Below are 18,226 nucleotides of genomic sequence, written 5' to 3'. Positions count from 1 at the left end.
CCTTTACATATGCCACCGCGTGTATAAAGGGGGAAGAGTCCCCTGCTGTCCATCCAGGGTTCGACTCACTCACACCTGTTTACAAACTAAACTTCATCGTGTTTATCTTAACAGGTCTCAATCTCTCGCTCGCTCTATCCAGTCGAAAGTCTGGAATAGAGTACCTTCACCATCCCTTCCTCCTCGAGACAAGGCCCCGTCTTCACCATGGGCAACATAGTCTCCGGTCGAAGAGCGGATGGCCGGCAAGGCCAGCCGCAAGGCGCAGAGGAGCACCGCCGTGCTCCCAGAAGACAACCTCCAGGACACCAAGAGCCTGGTCACCAGGGCGTGGCAGCACGCCCTCACCCAATCCAGCCCCGTGCCAATGGGGTGTGCCGGTACCACGCCAGGGCAGTTTGTCCCAGAGGGCATCTTTGCCCGTTGGTACACGGAAACGAGAACGAGGCAGCGCTCGTGGAGCAGGAGCGCAACAACGTGCAGCACCGCTTGGACAATCGTCGCGGAACGTTGCCAGTACAGCCGGCGCGCAATGTTCCACGCCTGCCTCTTCTCTGGCCCCAAGCGCAGGACGAGCAACTTCGAGTCGGTCCCCAGCGTTACCGCAACGTACGCGCGAGGGCATCGGGAGCGGCCCCCCCTCGACAACGGCTGATACCGAGGGACATGGAAGAACATCTCTTCCCACAGCCACCAGGCCGTGTACTTCCACGTCCCAAAGAGCCGACGGAAGGACCATGCTGGGCTTGGGCACTGGGGTGCTGTGACATGGGAAAGGCTTGTAGCTTTTCCCATAAGAAGAATGCAAAGCCAGGAGACACCCAGGGGACAACTACGGTATGATTCATCACCTTTCGCGCACCGCAACTCTTGTGTCGAGCAACTTTGGCTAACATGTGGCTGTGATATAGGACGATCTGTTCGACGTCAGTGGCCTCTATGAACTCGGAGGGGCCTGGGTCAAGTTCGATGGCGGAGCATTGGTTTCCAAAGTTGCCTTTGCTTCCGATTTCTCTGCCGTCGAGATCCGGAATCTTCCACAGAGCAGCACCGTCCCCTTCGTCCAGGAGGTGCTGGAGGATGTAGGCATGCCTACACAGGGGCTTGATATAGGCCTCTTCGAGCAAACGGCGGGCAACCGGTACAATGCCATCGTGCAAGCCGAGGATCATACGTTCGCTAAGGTGGCCAGCAGTAAGCTGGCCACGTACATCACCTACCGGGACCTCCAGGTATTTCCCGTTCCCCCGTCTCTGCCAGCAAGCCAGAGCCCCCAGGTCGACTGTCGTGTGGTACACTGCTCCTGGGCCCGGCCAACGCGCAGTGCCAAACTGCTCTTCAGCACCGAGGACGCTGCAAACAGGCTGCAGAAGATGGCCATGGATGGAACGTACAGGGTGCTCGGAAGCAGAGTAGAGGCAAGTGTTGAGGGCTCCGAGGACAGGTGGATAGTGCAGATCACCGGACTTAGCGAGACAACGGAAGCGTCAGACGTCGTGACAGACATCCCAGAGTCTGACCGTCCTCTCAAGGTCTTGGTTAAGGTTGGCGACTACGCCTGCGACCTTGAGTATCACGCCTCCGTTGTCAAGGCTATGCTGCAGCGCTTTGGTCCCGTCACGCGCTGGGTGCTGCCTCCGAGCAGCGATACTCAGCGATTCCATGCGTACGGCCTCTTCCAGGAGGAGTCGATGGCAAGAAACGCCGCCGCTGCTTTGCACGAGAAGCTGCTGCCCTTCGGCAAGGCCACAACGCTTTCGGTTTCCATTGTAGCATCGGTCAGGTTCAAGGTCCTGGGCAAAATCTACGAGTGGATACGGCCGAGGATCGTTGCACAGAAGGCAGTCTGGGAGCGCGAGCAGACCTACTTCCATGAAGGTCGCCCCGGAGAGCAGTTTCGGTGTCTGAGGCTGGAAGGAGAGGACCACGAGTCCGTGGCTCGAGCGAGAAAGTTTGTCGAGAAAGCCATGAGCGGAGACATTGTGAGAGTGGAGGCGAAAAACCTCCGGTCTTGCAAGTTCCTTGCTCAAGACGAGTCTCCCAGCGTGATCGGGAGTCTAGAATGGGCCTGCAAGGTGCTCATCATTCCCGACTTGCGCAGGTCGCTGTTCCGCGTCTACGGAGATGACGAGCTGGACCAGAAGACGGTCGAGGCAATCGCGACAGTGCTCCAGAAGAGGATTCCTGAGAGCCACATCATCGACCTCAACGGCGTCGACTTCAAGTGGGCATCAATGGGCGGGTTCAAGTACCTCAACTCGCAGCTGACGCAGGAGGCCTTGTTAGGAGTCTCAGCAGAGGGTCCCCAGCTCTTCATCATGGGACCTAGAGCAGACTACAACAGGGCCATGGCCATCATCGGCCGCAAGATGACTGCGTCCCGCCAGAAAGATCCCACTTCCGGCATGAACTGTCCAGCGTGCTTCTGCGAGCCCGAAGACCCGATTCGCATGTCCTGTGGTCACATCTACTGTGGCGCTTGCTTTGTCCGGTGCTGTGAGGCTGAGATGAGGGCATCGAGGGAATTCCAGATTCGCTGCCCAACAGGCACTGCCCGTGGGGGTCTCTGTGGAAAGGCGTTCTCCCTTACGGAGTTGCAGGAGGCTCTTCCGTCAGAGATTTTCGAGCAAGCCCTCAAGAAGTCCTTCGAGTCCTACGTCAGCCGTCGTCCGGCCGCGCTCGCGTACTGTGCAACCCCCGACTGTGACCAGGTGTATCGGATCACCCCCCCTGACTCTGACCATGCCGGCATCTTTACATGCAACAAGTGTCTGAGATCAGTCTGCACGATTTGCCAGGATTCGCATCCGGAAGGGCCTTGTACCGGTCTTGGGCGCGATGCCAACAGTGTTCTCAGCAAGAAGACAAAGGAACAGCTTGGCATCAAAGACTGTCCGAGGTGCTCGCGGATGATGGAAAAGTCTGACGGGTGCGACCACATGACATGTAGCTGCGGAGCCCACGTCTGCTGGGTATGTCTCTCGTTCTTCGACACGAGTGCAGAATGCTACAATCATCTGCAGAGAGTCCATCGGGGGATTTACTTTCACTAGGGGACTGTCCGAATCTGGCTCTGGGTACACGATGCTCAACGGAACACTGGTTTACGTCTGGCTCTGGGTGAATAGGGATGTCTGGATTTGGCTAGCCATGGCGATTTCTCTTTGGTTACTGGTCTACTGGAAATGATGGCAATGTTTTGCCCCTTCTGGGTGTAAATGGTTGGCTTTCTGACAAGGTTAGTTGCTCTTGAAGAGAACTGTAAGAATTCAATCGGAATATCTTGAAAATGTGCGATCCAAATGAGTGCATGAAATGTTCCTCGCCAAAGTAAGCGGCAGATGTTTGTTACGTGCACAGCTTCGTCCTGGAGCAGGAAACCCCGACTTCAGCTCCTGGGACTTGACTCGCTCTTCAGCTACCGAGACTTGTACTGTACAAGACAAACGAACAGCCTTAATCCATCCAGTCTCATAGAGAAAGAACAGAAGACGATCATTTTTAAACAATCGATCGATCGATCAATCAACCCCTTTACCACTGAAGTCAAACATTGGCTTGATGTGATCCCACATTAGGACTCGCAAAAAGAGCATTTCGATAACAGGAAAGATACTCAGAGCCAAGCAGCAGCTTAGAAATTCTGATTAGTATGAGGAGTGAATCAATAGTCTAGGGGTAGTCGCTCGCTAGGGACTACCGAGAGCCAAAACCAACCTTAGTCCGAGCGTCAGTTCGTGTCTCCTGACTCGCGCGGGTTCGCCATCTCAGTGGAAGGTCTCATGGTTCCCCTCTCCCTGAGACTGTTCCAAGACGATCTCACCCTCTATAATGATACAAATGATCATTATCCCGCGGCTCTAGGATTACGGAAAGAAAACACAGTTGACGTGAAAAGAAAGCAGAAAAAAGTTCCGTCTTTGGCATCGGGTGGCGCTGCGGCGGTGTTAAGAACTATTTCCTTCTGGCGTGTGTCATGTTTCGACCGATGGCAGCGGCCCCTTGACAGAGTGGAGAGACGCCTACTGTTTTCAATCATGCATCCTATGCAAGCGTTTTTGGGGCACGGACAAACGGAGGATCAGTCGGGCTAGGTATATCAACTGTAGACGACGGAGTCAGCTCGGAGCTGCAGCTGGATACGGCATACTCGTACTGCAGCTCCCAGCTGTAAGGCCCGGCCCAAACGGCTTCCTGCCCGGGAGCCCACTTGGTTCGACGCTTCCAATGAAGTGGTATCAAGAATACGGCCGATACCAAGACAAAGACGTACAGTAGTCTAGATTCCATAGCTTGCTTTGTGCTGGTTACAAGAAACTCGCGGCTAGCATGGACACTTTTTGTCAGACAGCCAAGATCTCGACCCTCGATTCTTGAGCCCGGCGCTGCTTTTGGCGAGCGTAATAGTACATAGTAGATCTGTTTCATCGTCAATGAACTCGACAAGGTGCCTTTCTTGCGTTGATCACGGCATATTGAGGCTAATTGCCCTTAGTGTCCCAAGCCAGAACCAGAACCAGTACTGGGATGGGATGCCCTGGACTACAACATGTAGCTCTCTCTGGTACCGCACCTCTACACAATATATAAGAGCGAAGAAGTCTGCGACTGGGAATGCGCGTAGGAATATATTGATAAGCCTTGATAGAGATCTAGATCCTTTGCAATGCCGAGGTTGTATTCACTTCGCAACCAGATTGCAACAATCTCACCCTCTGCCAGATGTCTAAGCTATCTAGTGGCCGTCCAGCTGAGTTCGATCCCTGTATCCATGTGGCATGCTGTCCCACCAGCCGGGGAATAGATGGCCCTCACTTCACAGCTGAAAGAAATCCCAACAGCACCAGGGCCATTAGTCTCCGGGCAGGTATTCCCTTTAGGGCCAAGGTAAGGACTTGTAGTGCCAGATAGACACTTGTGGACTGCCGGCTAGCGTGAACCAGTTGACTTGTTTCTTTCGTCAAGTGAGGTTCAAGCCATGCAGGGGGCGACTTCTGTCGGCTGCCATGTGTCAGTATGGGGTGTCAGGGGCTCTCCTACAGCGGCTCTTACTATGTCCATACTCTACGAACTTGGCGAGAACTCTTCACGATCGTCAACAGGTCGATCCTCTGGCATCTCGCGTAAATGGTTCCGCAGGAGAGGGACACGTAACTCCACACTGCCCGATCTCGCATATGTGATGGAGATGGCACTGCCCAAGGGGTCAAGGGGTGTTTCCCTGGAAAGCCCACATTAATAGCCAGCGGCCGCCATTCGGTGAATGCGGCTGGGGTTTCATTTTTCAACCTTGACCTTGATGGTCCCAACTTTCCAGATCTTGTGTTCCAACGCTTATTCCACTTCTCTATTTGGCTACACGATATTCTTGTCTCCTTACAACAGCGGAGATGGCTTCGACATCAGATATTCAACTGGCGTCTGTGGCTGCTGGGTTTACGCTTGGGTTCGGCTTCTTGACTGTTTGGAAAGCGATTCAACATACCGTGAGAAATCGACGACCATGGAAGAGTCCCTACATCTACATGGTTTGGGGAGAGATTGCGGCCAACCTGAGTATCGGCATCATTGGATGGGTATTTCTCGATGGCATCATAGGACCCTCGTAAGTATTCAGCGAACTTTCTGAGGAAAGGAAGGACGAAGAGTTTGCGCTCGATATTATACCTTTTACTTCCGATACACTCATTCAGAACTCTCGCAATAGATTCGGTTTGGAAACTACAAGCTGATAATGCAACATCACAGGCTACCCGTTCTGTTCTTCTTCTTGGTATTCTGGGTATTCGAAATCCAACTTCTCATGCAGATTATCGTCAACCGGATCGCCGTCATTGCCGAGGATGACAATACAGTGTGGAGGTTGAAATGGGGAACTGCGGGTGTTATCACCTGCATCAACATTGCAGTCTTCTGCATTTGGATCCCAGCACATACCGCACCCCCGGTCAGCGAGCTGTGAGTGTCAGAACTGCTCGCCATGTAAATCAATGGTTTGGTGACTGATCGAGTCCGACGACGGCAGCTACGTTCAAATCAACGAGATCTGGGATCGCATTTCCAAGATCCTCATCCTAATTGTCGACGCCGGCCTCAACTACTATTTCCTACGAACGGTCAAGCAGCGCCTTGTCATGCAGCACGGATTGAGCAAATATGCACCCCTGGTCAGCTTCAATGCCAAGCTGATGGTGGTTTCTATTCTGATGGATGTAAGCTGAAATGCTCGAATCCTCCTTTAAAGGCTTCGCGTCTAATTCGGGAACCAAACAGGCTATGCTCATCGGGCTTATGTCGCTGCCGAATCAAGTCGTCTATATCCAGTTCCACCCCGTCACTTACATGGTCAAGTTGAACATTGAGATGGAAATGGCAGAACTCATCACCAAACTTGCAAAGGGAGATAATTCCGACATGAAACAACCATCCACGTCCGGCCACAGGACGCAGGCCCATGAAGAAGAGGAGGAGGAGCAAGATCAGACGCCTCACCATTACAGAATGCAGTCCATCCACAGATCCAAGCCTTCGGCCGAAGACTCCTCATCCATCGACGACGACATGGGCCAGTTTGATGAATCCAAGGCTGCCAGTACCCGTGGAATTCTGGATCGAGGCATTCAGGTCGAAACGGTTATCTCCTCGCGGACTTCCCGCAATTCGAGGATTGCTAATGGTGGAGCGATGGGTATGAATCAGGGTTCGGATGATGAGCTGCCCCTGTCGTATCCTGCGAGGTGACAACGGCGAAGACATGAAGAAAAGCAGATTATGGAGTGGTTATAACGACGTTACTGTGCCTTCAAAGCATAGTCCATAGATACCCAGGAATGAACTTGATTAATACTTCGGCAAGACGACGAGGGTACGCATTCGAGATGTGAGTCGAACTGAGCGTGTGAACAGGTTTTCACACAGAGGCAACCTTTTGAGTCTTCGAATGGGAGGAGAGTCACAATAAGTCATATGTAGCATTGTTGACTAATGTTTTTGGCAGGGTATACGACCAGTTGCAGCTAGATCTAGTTAGATTTCATCGATCTGATGCATCTGATGAAACCATAGGTCTCCTCAATGGGTGTGTAACTCTGTCACTAGCATTTTCACGTAGGGCAGCGATCAACTCTTCCGTTTTCCTACATACTTACAACACATATACCGACATACATGCCAGAAGAGCCCAGTCATACAACACGATCTATAATGAATCCCACATACCATCTGCCCTCCAACCTTTTCCACTCTTCCACCTCCTGCAGGGCCCTTTCATCTTGTACCATCATTGCACTCTTTGACCGTCATGATCGCATACGACCCCTTTATCAAGATGCGGGGACAGGGCTTCTAATTCCCAAGTGACTAATTTTACCGCGATTATGAGGGCGGACTTGAGGACAAGAGAACAAGCCTCTGAAGCGGAGGGCTAGGCATCTGGGCAAATTTCCTAGGTCTGGGCACTTCCCACCGGGTGTGTAACTTCAACAGATGAGTTCACCATCCTACCAGTGACCCAAGTTGGCTGTTGACTGCCACATCCCTGCGGTGGTGGTACAGGAGTTCAAATGCATAACCGTGCATACAGCCCACTCAGTCCCAATCTAAACCCCCTCACATCTGGCAGAGGACTGCTCATGATACTTGCTTCAAGAGAGCAAAAAAAGAAAACACCAAAAAACATACAACAGCCGGTGTTCGCCAGTGGTCACCCACCTGACTACTAATCTGCCTCTTATTAGCTTGACTATGGGAGAGCAGACGGGATCCCGTATTCTCTAATAGATATGGTCGTATGTGCTCAACAAGCCTCTGTCAGAGCTTTATGAAGCTTTCCTAAGCTTTTTTTTCGAGATGGATACTTTTCTAGATGAGCATGACAGACGGTGTATGTATATGGCGTACACTGTGTAGCGTGACAGTGTGTGATTGTCTATCACACGGTATGATTACTATCACCATCAAGCGGCGTCGTTATCCAACAGCAATCTCGCACCTCCCAAGACTTCACGAACTCCCGTCATTTCACGGAGCTTCAGCGCCACAGATCATGATCGACTCAGGGCCCTTCAGCCTTTTCAGAGCCTCAGAATGAGTTCATCATGCCGGAACGTTCCTATTCATGCGTAGCCTGCGCCAGGCGCAAGGTCAAGTGCGACAAGCTGGAGCCGTGCTCGAGCTGCTCCAAATCGCGAGCTGCTTGCGTCTATCGAGCCCCCGTACCGTCGCAGAGGCACCGGAGACGCTTGACGCAGGGCGATCTATTGTCCAGGATCCAGGAGCTTGAATCGATTCTCGACAGCCATGGGATTCCGTTTGAAAGTCTGGGCAATTCGTGGATCCGCTCTCACTGGGAGGAGAAGCTCGTTGGAGGTCCCCAGACTCAGCCAGTCCCAGATTCCACGGCTTCTGTCGACACTACCCCAGTGGCAGCTAGGACTCATATGGCAGCACGACATGGAGAGAGCTCGGGACAGGACGTGCTGCTTGCATCTGGCGAGCACGCCGGGACAGCATGGCTTTGGTCTGACCTACCTGAACTTGTGCGTTTTCCCTTGCTCATCTTTGCGTCCCTGCTAAGAATGCTGAAAGCTGAGAAACCCGCCAATCTCGCAACTCAAACAAGATGATGAGGATAAACATGACGGAATGGTTACACGCGCAGAGGCAGCTGTCACTACGCCGTCTCTGCTACTCTCTCCTTATCCTCTTTCCACGGCTCCGGAGCAGCTCGAGTTACATCCCGATTCCAAGCATGTTTTCAAGCTTTGGCAGGCTTTTGCAGAAAATGTCAACCCATTGACCAAAATCATTCACGCACCTACTCTTCAACAGAAGATTCTCGAGGCAGCTTGGAGTGTGGAATCGGTAGCAAAGCCGCTCGAGGCCACCATGTTCGCCGTCTATGCGCTGGCCGTTGCCTCGATGAAACCAGCCATCTGCATTGACATGTTTGGGGAGACAAGGTCAGCGCTCTTGAACCGATATCGCATGGGAGCTTTGCGAGCCCTGTCTGGCACCAGTCTGTTCTCAACCCGGGACCTAGAAGTCCTACAAGCTTTGACCCTTGTCATGGTAGGTCGAGTGTGCGTCGCATAGCAGCAGGTGAAGAGGCAACTAACCGTCGTTCACTCTACCTTGAAGATGATTGATACCCAGTCCGATTTCACAACCACAGCGGTCGCGGTGGCTATGCGTATTGCTCACAAACTAGGTCTGCACCGTGCCGCCGAGGACCCTCGTACGCCCTTCTTTGACCAGGAGATGCAGGTCCGCTTGTGGTGGTACGTCCGCGGCCTCAACTCGCGCGTCCGTCGGGGCATGGGCCTGTTGTCGACCGTCGACGATCTAGGTGATACGCGTCTCCCGATGAATGTCAACGATGCAGACCTGCATCCGCGTATGGAGAAGCCACCCGCGGTCCAGCACACAGCGGCCACGGAGATGGTTTATTGTCTTATGAAATATGACCTATGGAACTTTGTGCGGAAATCGCCTACCTTCTCCGGCGGTCTCCATCCTAGGGAAAAGGCAGCGCAATTGATCACATCAACGAGCACTGAGAGCATGGCAAAGAAGAGAAAGGTGCTTGACGAGGTAGACCGTATGCTCCAGGAGAATTATCTTGCCCACCTCGACCCGAGCATACCGTTGCATCAGCTTTCGGCTGCCCTGGCGGGCCTTACCGTCCACAATCAACGGTTCCTGATGTTCCACCCCCGCCACCAGCCTGAAGGAGGCCGATACATGTCCCAGGCGGATCAGGATCTCGTCTTTGAGAGCAGTGTCAAGCTGCTGGATTTGAACCGTGAAGTGCGCAGCACAAGCTTCTCGGCCAATCTGGTAGACCACATGGCATGTAGGACACAAGTCGATGCCCTGGTGTACATGATTAGTGAGCTCCGGCAGAGGACGAGCGGGCCCCTAGTTGAGACTGCCTGGGACCTAGTCGAGGAGGTATACGGACAGCAATCGTTGATGCCGCCGTGTGATGATGAATTCTTCGCTGCACTGGCCGATTTGACTCTACACGCTTGGGAGACACGGTATAATGCGCTCGATCGAGTCGCGGCTGTGCCCAACTTTATTGAGATGTTGCAGGCAGCGGGTAAACGGGCAGAGACTCCAGATGGCCCAACGGAGGAGATGGAAGGACTGGAGAGACGGCGTTTGGGTGACCTCATCCAGGATGAGCCTCTGGACTGGACATACTGGAACGACTTGTTTCAACCATGAGACGAGGAACATTGAATAACGCCATAGCCGCAGAAGTCATCGTCATCGATTCCTATTCACTTATATCTCGACAAAACAAATCCCACCAAGTGTCTGCGTCGCGGGCTTTCGGGCTGCCTCGTCCAGATTAGGAAGTACGGGCCCGAGGTGGAACGAAAGGCGGCAGCTCTCGCGGGGTTCGGAGTTGAGAAAGGGGAAGCTCGGAGTTGAGAAGGGGGAAGCTGCCTTGACTCCCTACGGAGTCCCGGGACTCTCTCACCGAATCGAGGCACACACGCCCGTCTTGCCCGAGTCTCTGGATGGATGGCTTATACGTTAAATACGGCACAAGATGCTTCAGAGAGCATGAGATGTTACGCTTGTTCAACGAAAAGAGTCTGCAAACATGGCGCAAACAAACCTGCCCAGCTACTATGCGCGAGGTCACTCTGACTACACCATCGCAACACATCTGAGACGCAAGGCCGAGACAGATGCCGCCTTTCTACTGCCCTACATCAAGCCGACGGACCACATCCTCGATGTAGGCTGCGGGCCGGGAACCATCACGACCAGCTTGGCCAAGTACGCCAACCAAGGGACGACGATCGGTGTCGACATCTCCCCAGACGTGCTGCAAAAGGCAAAGACATTGGCAGAAGAGTCTGGTGTTCCCCGTCAAGGGCCAGGATCCGTTGTCTTCCAAGAGGGCAACGTTGTGGACGGCCTTCCCTATCCCGACAACACGTTTGATGTCGTCTTCAGCTCTCAGGTCGTTGGCCATCTCCCGCCGCCGGACATACCACTCCGGGCCCTGACCGAGATGCGGCGGGTCCTGAAGCCGGGCGGGATTCTCGCCACCCGCGACGGCATGGGTCACCACTTTTACCCGCAGAGCTTGGACCTTGATCGCCTGTGGGGAGGTAACCAGCTCCGGGCGTCCCGCCGAGGGGCGCCCGAGGCGGATCCCACTGCAACGACGATGCCGGCGCTGCTCCGTAGCGCCGGGTTCGATGCCGACGGGGGCAAGGTCCGCGTTGGGGCTGCGGCCTCGGTGTTCTCGGAGCCGGAGGCTCGTCAACGGCTGGCATGGCGCGCCGAAGGCCAGCTGCAAAAGGGGGATCCTTTCTACCAGACTTGGGTGGATGCTGGGATTTCCGAAGAGGAGATACAGCAGACTCTGGATGCCATAAGGAATTGGGCTGCGACGGAGGATTCCTGGTTGGTGATCCTTCAGTCCGAGATGCTTGCATGGAAGTAGCCTTTGAACAAGCTGTGCGAGGACAGGTACGAGAACGCCTTCGAATCTTTTCATTAGCAAGGGCAGAAATAGAGCATCCATTTACACTGGCGCTATGCGTTGCTATATACAGCATCATCTTGACGGGCATGCCAGACAATGGTGTGAATATATACAGAGCTTCGTGAGCCACAACCCACATTGACTCCCAGTTCTCTATCCGCCCCTCAAGCCGCCATTCACGCTGCAATCGACCAGCTAAAGTTCGTGATCAGAGAGCCATCACCATCATGACCACCAAACGCCTGCCACAGATCCAGACACATGTCGATACTCTGCTCGCTGCTCGTATTCTCATCCGCAACGACAGCCTGCCTCGTCACCCCATTATGCGTCATGGTAATGACCTTTGCGCAGAGGCTGTTATCCTGCGCCTCGCCGAACCGGTCAAAGATGCCAGAGGGGATGGCGACGAGGGGCATGCTGGCGGGGACCTTGTCGGCGAAGAAGGTGCTGAGGCCGCAGGCGCCAAAGCCGTAGAAGATTTGGCGGCAGTTGGCGGCGGAGCCGAACATGAAGATGGAGCCGTTGGTGCCGGAGCCGGAGACGGCGGCGGCGGCGGCCTTGTTTTCGGTAGGTTTGGTTTCGCTGATGGGGGAGGCGGAGGCTGTGAGGGCCAGGGCGAGGGCGGTGATGGAGAGGGACAGCTTCATTTTTGGCGGTGTTGAGAGGGAGGAGAGGCGGAGTTTGTTCTTGGGATTCTTGCTGTTGATGAGCTTGAGGTGACTTACACGAGAAGATGCAGCCTTGTCTTATATACGCCACGGCCTCCCTCGCTCCCTCATGGTCCTGGCGTTATGACAGCTTCATTCTTGTTCAGCGTCGAACATGAACGGACTAAAATCTCACAAACATCTCATGATAATTTTCCCGGAGGGCAGAATCACCCTCAAGTACGCAGGCTTCGCCCAAGAACCTTCTCTAATCCCTGCATCGTTCGATACTATTCCTCAGCAAGCTCGGCCAAGTGCCTGACGAGCTCTACAAAATCTTATATACCGGCCTAGATTCCAAGAGCTTCTCCTTTCACAATAGCCTCACTCCACCGTTGCTCCCATTTCCACAAATAGCGTTCACGCTCCTCGACCAACAAGGCAGGTCGAAACAGGATCCCTGGCTAGCTTCCTCTTTAAATCAGCGACACAGGCGATCCCAAAGCTGCCTATTCCAGCCATGATGGATTCCTAAGGCAAGGCTTTAATGTCAAGGCTCGCTCTCTATACGAAGCAGAATTATTTTTCCGTCGATTTGGAAGGGCATGGGATGTGGGCCGCATGCTGAGAAGCAGGCATGATACACGAGCGTGGGCTGACGGGGGGGCTGACCGGCCATGCAAAAGGTGATTTATCGTGTGTCAACTTCAACTGAAGCTTATCCTTATTTGCCTTGGGTACAGCATCAAGGCTGTGAGTTATGCACAAGTCCTGACTATACTGGCAGCAGGTTGTCGCAACTTGATCTGCAATCATTCTGGCCTCATCATACAATCTTGTCAAATCGAACAATCTTAGCATTACATCAACACAGTTTTCACCCATCTTCAAATCTCAAAGAGCTACCATCAACGCAACAACAGCCAACAGCAACGTCCCCCCTATCCTCGCCGCCGAAGAAGCCGCCTGCTGCGCCGAGCCCTCCAGAATCTGAGCAGGCTCATACGTATTCGGCAGACTGGAGTTCGTCGTCCCGTTCCAGCAATACCTCGCAAAGCAGTCCCTGCACTTTGCTGGCACCGCCGTCCTCGTCCGGATGAGGCTCCGCGCGAGGATCGCGCAGCCCACGCAGGCCGGCCAGTTGGAGTCCACGGTGCCGTTGCCCATGGTCGCCATGTTGTATCCGTTTTGGATGATTTGGTTGCGCTCCGCGTCGCTGTACTCGAGGTCAAATGTCGAGACGTTGGAGTGGAACGAATAGGGGGCGTTGGGCATGTACACGATGAGCGGCCCCGAGGGAGTGTTGCTTCCGTTGCTGCAGCCGAAAAACGTTGGCCGCTGGTTCAGACCGAGATTGACAAACGTGTTCTGGTCGGGAACGTCTGGAAACCTGCTGTCGTTGGACGACACCCTTGCCTCTGAGCGGTTGAACGTGGCCACCATGGAGGTGCCGTTTGGCCACAGCGTTTCTGTGTCCGCAGAGCCGTCGACGGCAAAGACGACGTCGACTTGTCTCTCGGCCAGAAGCAGCGGGTGCAGAGGAATGTTCTGCAGGTCCTCGCCACCATCCACAAGAGCCAGAACGGTGGTGTTGGCGTTGGCGTTGGCGTTCACGCTGGCGTTGTACCCAAAGAAGGGGTTTGGCCAGCTTGCAATGTCTCTGTTTTCTGAGCCCACGTTGGCCAGGGATTCGTTGATGGCGCGGATCAGGAACTCGGGGACGCCTTCGACTCGTCCAATTTGCAAAAATGCCTGGTTGAACAGAGAAGACGACGTGCCCATGACGAAGCCGGCGTTGTCGACTCCAGCGATGCACTCTCCGTCGCGGGGGATAGAGCCGTTGGTGAAGTTGGAGCCGACGAATTGCAGCGGCGCAAAGGCTTCCAGGCCTGGATCGTACGATCCCATTTCCCAGGGGTTGAACTCGAAGATTGTGGAGTTGCTGGCTATCTGAAGCTGGCCCGAGGTCCTCTCGATGGCTACGACGAGCGGCATGGGAGCTTGAGCATTCACGAAATCGGAATCATTCGATATCGATGAAAAGGTGAATGCTTTTATAAGAAATTAGCGCACTGCATAGACATGTGCTCCTGGGAGGGTTTTCATACCGGGTCCTCCATCGGACGGATCGACGAGCTGATAAGACAGGGCTCTGCCCCAATAGTCTGTGATTGTGGTGTTGAAGCCGGCATTGCTTTTGCCGTCGACGTCGTCAAACAGCTGTCGGTAGTAGCTGAGAGCAGACTGGCCAGAAGGCCCTGTAAGAGAGATTAGCTGGGCGACTCCCTCATCAAGGACAAGCAACCCCGATATTACCGGTGATGATGGAGTTGTCAAACTGCCAGAGGGTGCTCAGAAACCCATCTGTGGCAAGGCTTATTGACTCAACCGAGGTAAAGTTCTGCACGTAGAGACTCCCCACAAGCCAGCTCCCGCCGGACAATCCGCTGAGATACGTCGCCGACTGCAACAAACCCCCGAGCTGCCCCGTCTCCGTCGCATTCGTCGACCTGTTGTCAAACGCCGCCAGGGCTCCCGCCCCATTCATCAACGCCCGGTATCCTCCCCCGGAGATGGCAATGGCGACTCTCGGGAGACCAGTCCCGACGTTGGTGAGATTGTCAATGTATCTGCCCGTGTCGAGGCCGGTGATGTTGGCGCGGCTGAGGACATCTTTGAGGGCCTGGACGGTGTTGTTCGTGCGCAGGGGGAGCCAGTCTGTTTCGTTGCGCGAGAGGCCTGTTGCTGCGCGGATGGTGGGCCGGTTCGCTGGGCACGAGACGCGGGCGGGAGTGTAGCCGTCGGGGGCAACTGGTGCGGCTCTTGGGTCGAGAGATGATGCTTGGGCGCCTGGTGGGAATGAAGCTACGCTCATGATATCAGTGACGGTGATGGTATTGCTGTTGCAGCCGTGGCCTACCGGATAACATCAAATACGCGAGGGAGCTGGAGAGGATGCGCCAGATGGTCATCATTTTGACTTATAAGCAGGCGGCAAGGAATAAGTTGCGATGGTATTCAACAAGACAGTGCCGCTGTCTCAAAGTTGACGACAAGAATGAGCTATCAATGTCTTGTCTGCTTTTCAGATCTTCCCGAGGTCTACAAATTCCATCACCTCAGAGCGATAATGAGTCGAAACGAAGTGGTCATAGAGTTGCCCGATCACAGACCACTGTCGGCGAGCGAAGTGAATGTGAATCAACCCATCGGTTTTATGAACAGCTGAAGAAGAAAGAGAAAGCAAATAAGGTATTTAGCCTACCAGCCATGGTTTTCAGCTCTCATCACCTCCAAGAGTTCACTCATCGCGAATAGTGTAAGAATCTCGTCATTCCGCTTCTCGGCTTACGACGACTCAAGACGCGGCCATTCGAAGTCAGCGCCCTTCAAGATCGGTGTGTCAGATCATACGGTAGGTATCCAAATAACGATCATCGTGATCCTGCTTTTAACGTCTTACTTTGAACGCTTCATCGTCCCTTTGGTATGTTCCCCTATTCACCATAACAGTATCAGCATGAGTTGAACGATACTGCGCCACATGTCTCCCCTCTCCCGCTCGGATCTCCCGGGGCTGCCGCATTCCGCTGACTTCTGTGTTCTAGTAGCTGCATCTAGTCAACGGGACAATCTCGTCAATAGAAATTCGCATCTTCAGTTAAGCTTTTCACTAGCGGAACGCCAGATTCCGTTCCTCATCTTGACTGATTGGACGGACGAGATGAACTTGGATTGGGGTATAAGTTATAGCAGGCCGGCCCAATTCAGGATTCAGCTCCTTTGATGAACTAAAGAAATACGATGTATGCCAAGAGGCTAAGCTTCACAGCTGATTGCCCTGAAAAGTCGAGAGGTGCAACACTCATATGTTTGCCATTTGCAGGAGAACTGAGGTGATGAGACTTCTCTATTATTCCTTCAAGCAGATAGCCGACTATCTACTTTTTCAACATTAGACAAAACGACGCTCAACATATCAAACAGTCTACCTGCCTTGTCAACCGCTGTTACGCTTCCTCTTCAAAGGTAGCTCAATCCGCCATCAACACCAACTACTTGCCCCGTCATGAAGCTCGCCCCCGGACTCGCCACGAACAAAACAGCACTGGCAACCTCCTCCGGCGTCCCGTTCCTCTTGACACGCTGCTGCACACGAAACTTCTGCGTCAGCTCAGCCTCCTCCGGCGGCGCATAATCCGTCGAAATCGGCCCGGGAGCAACAACATTGACCGTGATCCCCTTCTCGCCCAGCTCCTCCGCCCAAGCCAAGGTCAGCGTGTTGAGCGCCCCCTTGGTAGCAGAATACAGCGTCGCAAACTTGGTTCCTGTGCGAGCAACAACGCTGCCAATGTTGACGACGCGGCCTCCAGGAGAAGCAAGATGCGGCAAGGCAGCAATGGTCAACAGGTGAGGGCCGCGGACGTTGGGATGGAACATGGCGTCGAACTCCTCAATGGTCGTCTTTGCTGGGCTGCCTTGGCCTGAGAAGTAGCCCGCGTTGTTGACGAGGATGTCAATCTTGCGGCCTGGGAACGCGGCGACGGTGGCGTTTACGATGTCGGTGCCGAATGTGACGGAGGCGGCATTGCTCTGCACGGCAATGGCCTTGACGCCGAGTTGCTTGATTTTGGCGAGGCACTCATCGGCGGCAGTCTTGTTGGAGTTGTAGTGTATGACAATCTATTTGGAAAAAAAAAAAAAAGAGAGAGTCCTATGTTAGCACTGACTCAGAGAAGTCGTTAACGGGAAAAGGGGGAACAGGATAGGGCGATGTATACATCAGCGCCAGCCTTGGCAAGGGCATATGCAGTTGCAAACCCGATGCCGTTGAGCTTGGAGGCTCCGGTGACGATGGCGAGCTTTCCGCTGAAGTCGGTAGACATGGTGGCTGTGACGATTGATTGATCTTGCGCAACTGAGGCTTTAGAGCTGTTGAAGACTCCTTCGAGATACAACAGGAGTTGACGCCTCCCCTTTTATGTTATCCGGATTCGAGCGCTACCACCTCCGTTATTCCCCAAGTCCGCTTCGATTCTACTCTTTTTCCTCGCCTTTCCATCGAAATGCTCTGATGTTCTCGCGATAGCCTCAACGAAATGAAACACCATTAGAAATCCGGATGTTGATCCTGGTGAGGAGGCCCCTTCTGACAAATGCGAGTAGGCTATCGACCTGCTTCAAAACTGAGCCAACTCCGTCACATGCTCAGGATACTTCGTACCACTTGCTACTCACCAAGTCGCATAACAGTCAAGCACATATACGAGCCTATACAAACGGGTACCCGTCCTTCCATCATCCGTGACATCTCCCCCCTGATGTTCCTCTCCACAAGCCCAACAGCCCACAGCAGGCACTACAATCTCAAAGGACACTCAATTCCACACTCAATCTTTAGAGCTCCCCCCCAAGCTTCATTAGAAAGCCGCTGGATCGGCGCTACAGACGCACGAGCAGGGATACCAGAAACCGCATCCGGAATGGCCGCGTCCCGAGTAAGATTCTGCTACGGCCCGGCATTTGGAGCTGCAGAGACGGGTCGGTTATGCCTTGATTGGCTGCTAGGGAGGCTGAATAATCGATTCCAGCGAACGTGGGTTCTGACATGATCGAAGGACTACGGGATTAGAGATCTAGAGACTAAGGGTGGAGGGGGTCGAGTTGGTATCGGTTCGTTGAAGGCCCTTCTGAGGCGTCATCCCCGGCTCTTCTTTGAACTCGTCTCCTCTTGCTGTTCCTACTTAAAGCTCTGGCTTCTCCTCTTGTAGCCCCATTCGGCATATGGTCTTCCTCGTCTCGCATACGAAAGAGCAAGACACAGAAGCTTCTTCGATAACACCTCAACTTGAACTGATCCTCTTTGCCAACCAATCACACCACACAGAACTTGAGAACCACACCAATACTGCAAAGTTACGGACGGTTTACTTGAATAATGGAATACATCACAACCACGCCATAAGGGGTATCAGCCAATCCAAACGAACAACCCCCTTCTCGCACATCCCACCAAATAGACCCGAAACCCCGGAGCAACCCCTACTCACCACAATTATAAATC

The 18,226-nt window shown here is 53.6% G+C and overlaps 8 protein-coding genes across 8 annotated transcripts; 5 read left to right on the top strand and 3 right to left on the bottom strand.

The window, feature by feature from the left end:
• Positions 1-238: 238 nt before the first annotated feature.
• On the top strand, positions 239-655 carry CCMA1212_006179 (uncharacterized protein; the record flags this gene model as incomplete). The annotated part of the gene is made up of 1 exon (XM_073703415.1): positions 239-655. One exon carries the CDS (start codon positions 239-241, stop codon positions 653-655), a length of 417 nt encoding a protein of 138 aa, XP_073558087.1.
• A 239-nt stretch (positions 656-894) lies between these two features.
• Positions 895-3,053, top strand: CCMA1212_006178 (ATP-dependent RNA helicase; the record flags this gene model as incomplete). Its single annotated transcript, XM_073703414.1, has 2 exons — positions 895-902; positions 932-3,053. 2 exons carry the CDS (start codon positions 895-897, stop codon positions 3,051-3,053), a joined length of 2,130 nt encoding a protein of 709 aa, XP_073558086.1.
• Positions 3,054-5,390: 2,337 nt separating this feature from the next.
• On the top strand, positions 5,391-6,741 carry CCMA1212_006177 (uncharacterized protein; the record flags this gene model as incomplete). Its single annotated transcript, XM_073703413.1, has 4 exons — positions 5,391-5,605; positions 5,749-5,958; positions 6,026-6,212; positions 6,274-6,741. The coding sequence occupies 4 exons, from the start codon at positions 5,391-5,393 to the stop codon at positions 6,739-6,741; spliced, it is 1,080 nt and encodes a 359-aa protein (XP_073558079.1).
• A 1,355-nt stretch (positions 6,742-8,096) lies between these two features.
• Positions 8,097-10,230, top strand: CCMA1212_006176 (Transcription factor vrtR1; the record flags this gene model as incomplete). Its single annotated transcript, XM_073703412.1, has 3 exons — positions 8,097-8,537; positions 8,587-9,069; positions 9,139-10,230. 3 exons carry the CDS (start codon positions 8,097-8,099, stop codon positions 10,228-10,230), a joined length of 2,016 nt encoding a protein of 671 aa, XP_073558078.1.
• A 385-nt stretch (positions 10,231-10,615) lies between these two features.
• Positions 10,616-11,470, top strand: CCMA1212_006175 (uncharacterized protein; the record flags this gene model as incomplete). Its single annotated transcript, XM_073703411.1, has 1 exon — positions 10,616-11,470. The coding sequence occupies one exon, from the start codon at positions 10,616-10,618 to the stop codon at positions 11,468-11,470; it is 855 nt and encodes a 284-aa protein (XP_073558081.1).
• A 218-nt stretch (positions 11,471-11,688) lies between these two features.
• On the bottom strand, positions 11,689-12,162 carry CCMA1212_006174 (uncharacterized protein; the record flags this gene model as incomplete). The annotated part of the gene is made up of 1 exon (XM_073703410.1): positions 11,689-12,162. The coding sequence occupies one exon, from the start codon at positions 12,160-12,162 to the stop codon at positions 11,689-11,691; it is 474 nt and encodes a 157-aa protein (XP_073558080.1).
• Positions 12,163-13,056: 894 nt separating this feature from the next.
• CCMA1212_006173 (Lysophospholipase 2) lies at positions 13,057-15,434 on the bottom strand (the record flags this gene model as incomplete). Its single annotated transcript, XM_073703409.1, has 4 exons — positions 13,057-14,213; positions 14,271-14,420; positions 14,479-15,078; positions 15,428-15,434. 4 exons carry the CDS (start codon positions 15,432-15,434, stop codon positions 13,057-13,059), a joined length of 1,914 nt encoding a protein of 637 aa, XP_073558083.1.
• Positions 15,435-16,185: 751 nt separating this feature from the next.
• Positions 16,186-17,273, bottom strand: CCMA1212_006172 (3-oxoacyl reductase; the record flags this gene model as incomplete). The annotated part of the gene is made up of 3 exons (XM_073703408.1): positions 16,186-16,845; positions 16,944-17,094; positions 17,269-17,273. 3 exons carry the CDS (start codon positions 17,271-17,273, stop codon positions 16,186-16,188), a joined length of 816 nt encoding a protein of 271 aa, XP_073558082.1.
• Between the last annotated feature and the right edge of the window lie 953 nt (positions 17,274-18,226).

This window comes from Trichoderma ghanense, assembly GCF_004382785.1.
Source record: "Trichoderma ghanense strain CCMA-1212 chromosome Unknown scaffold_7, whole genome shotgun sequence".
In the NCBI taxonomy this organism is placed as follows: domain Eukaryota; kingdom Fungi; phylum Ascomycota; class Sordariomycetes; order Hypocreales; family Hypocreaceae; genus Trichoderma; species Trichoderma ghanense.
The sequence above is the reverse complement of the archived record's forward strand: the minus strand, read 5'-3'. Positions and strand labels throughout refer to the sequence as shown.